This window comes from Sycon ciliatum, chromosome 8, assembly GCF_964019385.1.
Source record: "Sycon ciliatum chromosome 8, ocSycCili1.1, whole genome shotgun sequence".
Taxonomy (NCBI): Eukaryota; Metazoa; Porifera; class Calcarea; order Leucosolenida; family Sycettidae; genus Sycon; species Sycon ciliatum.
In genome coordinates, this window is record NC_088650.1 from 11,338,514 (window position 1) to 11,347,237 (window position 8,724).

The following is an 8,724-nucleotide window of genomic DNA, read 5'->3' on the forward strand; positions in this document are numbered from 1 at the left end:
ATGTCTTCTTCGGACCCCAGCTCGGTTCAACCCGCTTCCCGCGGATCTTCCCCCGCCGGTGGCGGAGGCAGCAATGGTGGTTCAGGTAGCTCCTCCGGTGGAGCGCCTTCTACGTCTTCTTCGGCGCCCGAGCCCGCCCAGGTTTCTCTTCCGGGGATGGTTCACCTCTCACAGGTGTCCCCTCCATCATCATTCAATTTCCAGGCTGCAGATCAGTGGGACCGCTGGCTGCGTCGTTTTAACCGCTATCGTCAGGCGTCTGGTCTTCACACCCAACCGGAGTCGGTCCAGGTGAACTCCCTCCTCTACACGATGGGCGAGCAAGCTGACGACCTACTGGACAGTTTCCATCTACCTGAGGATGACGTGAGTAAATTTACCACAGTCACTGAGCGTTTCACTGCCCACTTCGGCAAGAAGAGAAATTATGTGTACGAACGTGCATGTTTCCATCAGCGCACCCAACAGCCCACGGAGTCACTAGATGCATTCGTAAATGATCTCTACCGCTTGGCAGATAGGTGCAACTTCAAGGCCATGCACGATGAGATGCTCCGGGACCGGTTGATCGCAGGGTTAGCAGATGCACGTCTTTCTGAACGCCTGCAAATGGATTCGGATATGACGCTGGAGAAGGCGCTGGCTCACGCTCGCCAAAGCGCTGCCATCAAGGAGCAACAAACGACGGTACGTGCAGCAGCTGATCAGTCGTTGTTTGCTGTCCGCCAGGATCAGGGGCGGCTGCGTTCTAGTCGCGATCGTCCTCCGCTGCGTGATGCTCCCAGCTCCTCGCGCCACTCGACTCCATCATCTGATTCTTGTCCTTGGTGCGGATACGAGTCACATCCCCGCGCACGATGTCCTGCAAGTCGTGTAATCTGCAAAGGGTGTGGCAAGACAGGCCACTTTCAACGAGTGTGCCGCTCTTCGCCACCATCTGGTTCCTCCGGTTCTTCTGCACGACAGGGCACTCATCAGTCCCCGCGGGGCACAGGTGTCCATTCTCTCTCCAGCCACAGTGATTCCTCTAGCTCGGCAGTGAGTTCTGCTGACGCATTTCTGGGCACCCTGACCCACGGCACAGGCTGGAATCTCCCTATGCTTCTGCACGGCAAGGCCATAACTATGAAGGTCGACACGGGTGCGGATGTCACTGCTATACCAGCTACAGTGTTCACGTACCTGGACTTGCCTATCTCGCTCGCCCCATCGAACCGTACTCTCCGGGGCCCAGACAACACAAGCCTCAATGTTTGTGGCCGGTTTACAGCTGACCTGCGCACAGCTCACTCATCTCAGTCTCACTCCGGCTCCGTGCCCACCCAGGTGTACGTGGTCCGCGACCTCAAGCTTCCACTGCTCGGACGTCCAGCCATTGAGGCTCTCGGCATCCTGCCTGCTCCTGCTAACGTCCTGGAGACCACCTCTACCTCTAGTGCCTCAGCTTCAGACTCTCGCTCTCCTGTTGCCGCTGAGTTTCCTGACCTGTTCTCGGGCCTAGGTACCTTCGGTCCTCTCCACATCATTCAACTTCGCGATGAGGCTCCTCCATACTCGCTCTCCACTCCTCGGCGAGTTGCTCTGCCCATGGAATCGAAGGTTATTGAAGCCCTCCGTCGCATGGAAGCCGCTGGCGTCATTCGCCCAGTGTCCGAACCGACCGATTGGTGTGCCGGCATGGTCGTTGTTCCAAAACCAAACGGCAGCGTGCGCATCTGCGGTGACTTCACACGGCTCAACAAAGCCGTCAAGCGCGAACGGCACATTCTCCCTACCACGGACCATCTCCTCGCTCGCCTCGGTGATGCCAAGGTATTCTCCAAGCTGGACGCTAACAGCGGGTTTCACCAAATTCCGTTGGCGCCGGAGTCGCAGCTACTAACCACCTTCATCACGCCCATCGGCAGATTCTGCTACACGCGGCTCCCCTTTGGCATCTCCTCGGCACCCGAGTATTTTCAGAAACAGATGTCAGATCTGCTCAGCGACCTCCCTGGCAACATCTGCATGATGGACGACGTCCTCACATTCGGCTCCACCCTCGAGGAGGAGGTCGACAACCTTCGACCAGCTCTGGCCCGTCTTCAATCCGCCGGCGTCACGCTCAACAGCGAGAAGTGTCAATTTCATGCCACCTCGATCAAGTTCCTGGGCCACGTGATTGATGGCTGTGGCATCCGTCCAGATCCAGACAAGATCCACGCGATCCAGGAGCTCTCTCCCTGCTCCGATGTCCATTCCGTCCGCCGTCTGCTCGGCATGGCCAACCACCTAGGCAAGTTCATTCCGGACTTGGCCTCCATCACGCAACCTCTCAGGTCTCTCCTCGTCAAAGGCACCCCGTGGCAGTGGGGTGCTGAGCAGTGTGCCGCGTTCGACCGCATCAAGACGTCACTGAGTAACGAGCCCGTCCTGGCCAAGTACTCTCCCAACTACCACACCACAGTATCTGCTGATGCATCTTCCTTTGGCCTGGGTGCAGTGCTTCTACAACGCCAGCCCGACGCGTCCGTCCGTCCTGTAGCTTATTTGTCTCGCTCTCTCACACCAGCGGAAACACGCTATTCGCAAATCGAGAAGGAGGCTCTGGCTGCAACGTGGGCCTGCGACCGGCTCTCACACTACCTCCTCGGCATGCCATTCACCATTGAGACGGACCACAAGCCACTCATCCCTCTGCTAGGTACCCGTGCTCTTGACGACCTCCCTCCGCGGGTCCTCCGGTTTCGTCTACGGCTACTTCGATTCGATTACAGTATTATCCACACTCCTGGCAAACAACTCGCAATTGCCGACGCTCTGTCTCGAGCTCCTCTGCGCAGCACAGATGCCGACGCCACTGCCACACTGGAGGCTGAGACCGCTGCTATGGTGTCGTACGTCACTGAGGCTCTGCCTGCCACTGCGCAACGCCTGGAAGAGGTTTCAGCATGGCAAAGCGACGACGATAGCTGTGCTCACATCATCGAGTACCTGCAGCACGGCTGGCCTGCTCCTAGCGATGCTCCTCCCGTAGTGCAGTTTCTTATAGAGCACAGCGCACATTTCAGCCTCACGGACGACGGCTTGATTCTGTATGATCAGCGTCTCTACATACCTCCCGCTCACCAGCAAGAAATCCTGGCTCGCCTTCACCAGGGTCATCAAGGCATCACCAAGTGCCGACGCCTGGCCCGCACTTCCGTATGGTGGCCATCGCTCTCGTCGGACATAGCTACTCTTGTCCAAACATGTGAAGAATGCAGTCGACACCGCTCTCAGCCACCCGAGCCTCTTCTCTCAACTCCACTCCCAGAGTTTCCTTGGCAACATCTGGCCGCAGACTTCTTCACCATCGACGGTCGCAACCACCTCCTCGTCATCGACTACTACTCTCGGTTCATCGAGGTCCTCGACATGCCCTCGCTCTCCACAGCTCGTACAGTCAGCCATTTCAAGTCACTGTTCGCTCGCCATGGCATCCCTGACTCTCTAACGACCGACAACGGACCGCAATTCACCAGTGCTGAATTTGCCCAGTTTGCATCCACCTATGGCTTCCGCCACGTCACCAGTAGCCCTCTCTATCCGCAAGCCAATGGCATGGCCGAGCGTGCTGTTCGCACGGTCAAAAGTCTGTTCCGTCAGGGCACTGATTGGCACCTCGCACTACTCGCGTACCGCAACACTCCCTTGGAGAATGGTAAGAGTCCAGCCCAGCTTCTGATGAACCGCCAGCTGCAGTCACTCTTACCTCTCTCTCCAACACAGCGACAGTCGCATCCAGTCGATCAGAGCGACCTGCGTGCCGCGGATCAGCGCTTAAAGGATCGCCAAAGCACCAACCATGCCAGTCGCCATGCAGCCCGGACACTGCCGTCTCTGTGTCCACAACAGCCTGTATATCTACCTGATCGTGAAGAGTCTGGCCACGTGATGAGCCAACCAGCCTTGCGCTCCTACATCGTAGCAACCCCATCGGGCCAGTTCAGACGCAACCGGCGGCATATTGTCCCAATGCCAACGCCGCAACAGTTGCCGCCTGCTGGTCACTCTGCCGCTACTACCGATCCTGATCCCCCAGCCAGTCAACCTTCTACTCCGCCGTGTCCTGCAGTTCCCAACTTGCCATCGACCCCTCCAGCTCAAGACCAGCCTGATAAGTATGTCACGGCTCGCGGCCGTGTCGTTCACGCTCCCGATCGCTTCTAACTTTGGTCTCTCCAAACAAAATACTCCACTCTTCTGTCTCTCCCTCTCTTGCTCGTTCTCTTTTCTAATGGCTTGCATGTGCCTGTGTGTCCTCTGTACACCCTTAGGTCTTTTCTTTGTAAGAGGAGAGGATATACATGTACAATGCACTATACTAGAATACTCCCTCGGACAGACTAGTGCTTTTAGAACTCTGTAATGGATCCCTTCTGCAACGGTCTTATTGTTTTCATTTTCAAATTCGTCCAGTTAGGTATCTTCTCCATCTTCTTAATCTACTGCCATATTTGCTCTTACGACCTCAAAGAAAGGGAGGTGTAGTGTCATGTGACTAGATGCATGTAGCCCATGCATACTTGCATTCCGATATTATCATTCCCATCATCATGATCCACTTACATGATCTAGCATTCCATTCCTCCTTCCCACTTTAGCCAGTATGTATATATCTAGTAGATTGCATGTGTTCTAGGTTCTTTGTCTTATCGTAGTACAACAGTTAGAACTAAGGTCTTGGCTCTCTGGTTGGTCTGGTTAGACTAAAGTACGAAACACTACACTTACTACAACCTTCCGCGGTTGGCACTTGGCAGAGCCCCGGTCCCTGCGGACCATTTGAACCATATGGGTACCGCAGGGACCGGGGCTCTGCCAACCGCGGAAGGTTGTAGTAAGGTCACTGTTTTCGAACACAGAGTGTCCTCCACCTTGTTTCATGCTGTCAATCTAACAATTGCGTGAACTACAACAAGGTTTATCTAATGCTGGTTTACCAGTGTTGGATTCTATCATGCATTAACATGTAGTTGTACATGATTGTACAGTAATCATCATACATGTACATGTACATGTACATGTACATCATTGTCCCTAGGCCCTGGCCCTGTAGATGGCTCAAAAAGGCATATTTTTCAATTTATTTCCCTTGCATATTGAATTTTTAGTTCCTTTCAACTGCAATATGAAAATAAAGTACACATTGACATAGAGCAAGAAAAGAGCTTGATTTTGATATGCGTGTCATACTATACAAAATATGGGTTCACATACATTCAAATGGGACTTCGGTTATAAGGACACTTCGCGAATAAGGACACCTTTCTGATGCCCCGCCGAATGTCGTTATTCGCGAAGTTGACTGTATACATGTACCTCTGCATGCCCATATTGCAGAATAGTGTCATGTACAAGTACGAAGTAAGTCGATGCCAACACGCCTGCCAACCTCCCATACATGTACTGAAGTACTGTAAACGCCATAACGAAGTGCTAACTCTAACGAGTTAACAAGGAGAAATCTGTCGTTAAAATAGAAATCGTTATACAGAAATCGATACATATACTGTCCTATTGAGCGTTGAGAATGAGTGAGAATCGTTACCTTTGGTACACGTAAACCAGTCGATTTTGGGAAATCGTTATAATTATATGCGCCTCGTTAGAATAATGGCTTTTACAGTACACTGGAGGATGCACCCAGTGTGCTGACAGTGCTCAACATCGCAGAGGCAGAGCATAATACGGAACAACGCGGACAATCAAGGCTTGTTTGCTGCTACTTCAAGTATTAGTTTCATGCTCTGGCAAATCGTCCGGCAAAGGATGGAGTGTCGACCGTGCCTTCAACAACCACACACTCTGCACACAGCCTCCTACCTAAAGTAACACCGCTAGCCCTGAAACCTATAGAGCCCCCACATTCTCACAAAGTACATGCAATTTTGCTCTATTAGTATTAATACACGTACATGTACATGATTGTACATCTAATACTAGATAAACCTTGGTAAAACAAGGCGAGGACGCATAGTGCTCCTGACTACAACCATAACCCGGTTGGCAGAGTCCCGGTCTTGCGACCATTTGAACCGTATTGGGAAAACCCAGGTTCGGACCCTCTTGAAGTCTTTACTCTAGGGGGTGGTTGAATTTAGAATTTTATCTTTTTTTGATGCTGTAACACGACAACATCAACAACAGCAGCACCACCACCACCAACGACAGCAACACAACATCAAAATAGATAAAATTCTGCCTGATAAGCTTCCTGTCTCCAAGAAAGCTTTTATATTATTTTATTCATCATCAATACAAGGTGAACCTGGTACGTAACCTGGTGGGGAGAGCAAAGTGGCTCTGCTCCGAAACGAAGCTCAACGACGAGCTGGAATTTCTCAGATCAATGTTCCTCAAGAATGGATACCCACATGACTTATTGAACAAAATACTGAAGCAAGAATCTAATAACAAAGATACATTCACAGGTCCTCGGAAGTGTCCTATCTACTTATGCCTGCCTTGGAAAGGCAACGCGTCTGTCAGCATGTCCAGAGCTATCAAGACCCTAGTTAATAAACATACTTTGTTGCCCATTTTATCCCCGTGTTCACCACGGTACGTGCGTTCATGGTGAGGAAGGATGTCCCACCTCCCCAGCTTTCAAGCCATTTGGTTTATCTCTTTGAGTGCCGGAATTGTGCTGCCCGGTACGTTGGTAGGACTGTTCAACACCTGAACGCACGTATCAGACAACATGTGCCGTTGCACTTATTACCACCAGCAGCCAGAGCAAAGCAGCCAAAGCGTGTTAGGCCGTGCAAGAACCCAGTTAGCTCAGTAGACAAACACGCTGTGCTGACAGCGCCGCCTGTTCCCGTGCCACCACCGGCCCCACCACCTGCGGTGCCGTGGGTGGCTGGAGCTGGGGTGGGTTTGCCGTCAGTGACCTGGCCACCACTTTTCGACCCACGGCGAACAGCAGCGGAGCCTACTCTAGCACAACATCATCGTCCTGGAATGGAGGAGGGGCCACCGAGAGACACTGAACCTTCACCTCCGCAGTTGCCCTTGCCTCCGCCTGAGCCACCCCTTTACCTTTGGTGACTACTGAGACGGTGGTCCCCCGGTGCTGGGATTCACGGTGCCGACTGTGTCTGGACAGAGAGGGAGATCATCGACAAACCAAAATGAAACCAATATCCTTACCCATAGACCCAGAAGAAGCACAGCTAACTATTCACTTGAAATTTATGCACGGAATGGACTTGGCCCACGCAAAATGGACAGTGTAAATGGGTGTGTAGTAGCAGAGAACCCAGCAACGGTGACGCGGAGCAGCGGTCAAATGACTTGTGATGCTGGTGGAGCCATGTTGGAGGCTGATGAGGAGTGCAGTGAGACTGAGCATCAGACGGATGGTGAGGAAGTGACTGATGATGATGATGGTGGTGGGGACGATGATGATGAAGATGAGACGGAGGACGAGGATGAGGCGGAGGAGATGGAAGAAAGGAGCGGGATGAGACGGAAGAGCGCGACGTGAGCAAAAAGTCAGCTGTATTTTATCACTTGTTATCACGTCCAGATTGTCTTAGTGTGCACGATGATTCTCACTTTTCTGTTTTGTGCCGTGCAAGTTATACTAAGCAGTTGAAGGTTCTGGAAGCTGTATGTATTCGTGTGCATAATCCTGTTCTTTGTAAACAAAAGAAGCATGTAGTCGCGTTAAGGGCAGACTGGTCGTAAAGTCCCTGAAAAGTCGAATTTGTAAATTCATATCGAGCGCTACATCAGTTGAAAGAGCATCAATAGCTGCAAAATCTCTGAAAAATTTGTCTCGATCTGACCAGCCGTTCAAGAGTTATGGCCGAAAATGTGCCCTTGCAAGGAAAGATTTTTTTGTTGCACGCTGTCATTTGTTGGCAGAACTGTATTTGAATGTGACCAGACCGTGCGCAACTTGTCGTATCATGGAAACACAACCAAAAGTGTGCAGAATTTTGCTCCAAGTCCAAAAAAAGTCCAAAAATCACGTTAAAAAACCACGTATTGCAGCAGGACTTTTGCCAGCACCCTCGTGACGTTGCAGATATGTGGCTTGATTATTGTAGTTGACGTTGATTTAGTGACTTTGGCAAGTTTGAGTCGTGCCAAGAAGTCATGTAGGATTCAGTGCTAGGCAGTAGTGGAACGTGAGTGGTAGTCTTTGCCGGTTTCTGAGGGTATCCTGGATTTGGTGTGCAGCGCTGTGGAAATGGCTTGCTGTGGAGGTCCCAGCACTGGATGTTGTACATCAACTATACATCAATTTAGAGCAATATCCGTAGCCTGCAGTCATATCATGGCTGCTAAAATCCAGACTGGTCATGACTTCGTAACATGCATAATGTACATGTACATGTAAACGGAGTTTTGCGGACTACCCGCCACTACATGTACATGTATCTCGTCCGCTCCGGGATACCTGATGAAGGCTGATTCACTCGCATCTTCTGCTACATCATGTACTGTGTCAGTGTGAGGAAGAACTTTGAAGAAGACGAGTTCGAGCATACAATAATGTATTGCCATGATTTCTACCCTGCTTTTCATTGAAAACACTATCTGCATGACCTCCAAACCCTTTGCCATGCAGACCACCAGCACTGATCAGGTGCAGTGTACACAATTGTATAGCCTACATACTAGAACTGTGGTATAATCGTGTAGTTATGCTCCTACCTCCGAGAGGATGCCAAATTATGCTCCAAATTG

At 51.4% G+C, this 8,724-nt stretch overlaps 1 protein-coding gene across 1 annotated transcript; it reads left to right on the forward strand.

The window, feature by feature from the left end:
- Positions 1 to 4,191, forward strand: LOC135823550 (uncharacterized protein K02A2.6-like). Its single transcript, XM_065336393.1, has one exon. It carries the CDS (start codon positions 1 to 3, stop codon positions 4,189 to 4,191), a length of 4,191 nt encoding a protein of 1,396 aa, XP_065192465.1.
- The last annotated feature ends 4,533 nt before the right edge of the window (positions 4,192 to 8,724 follow it).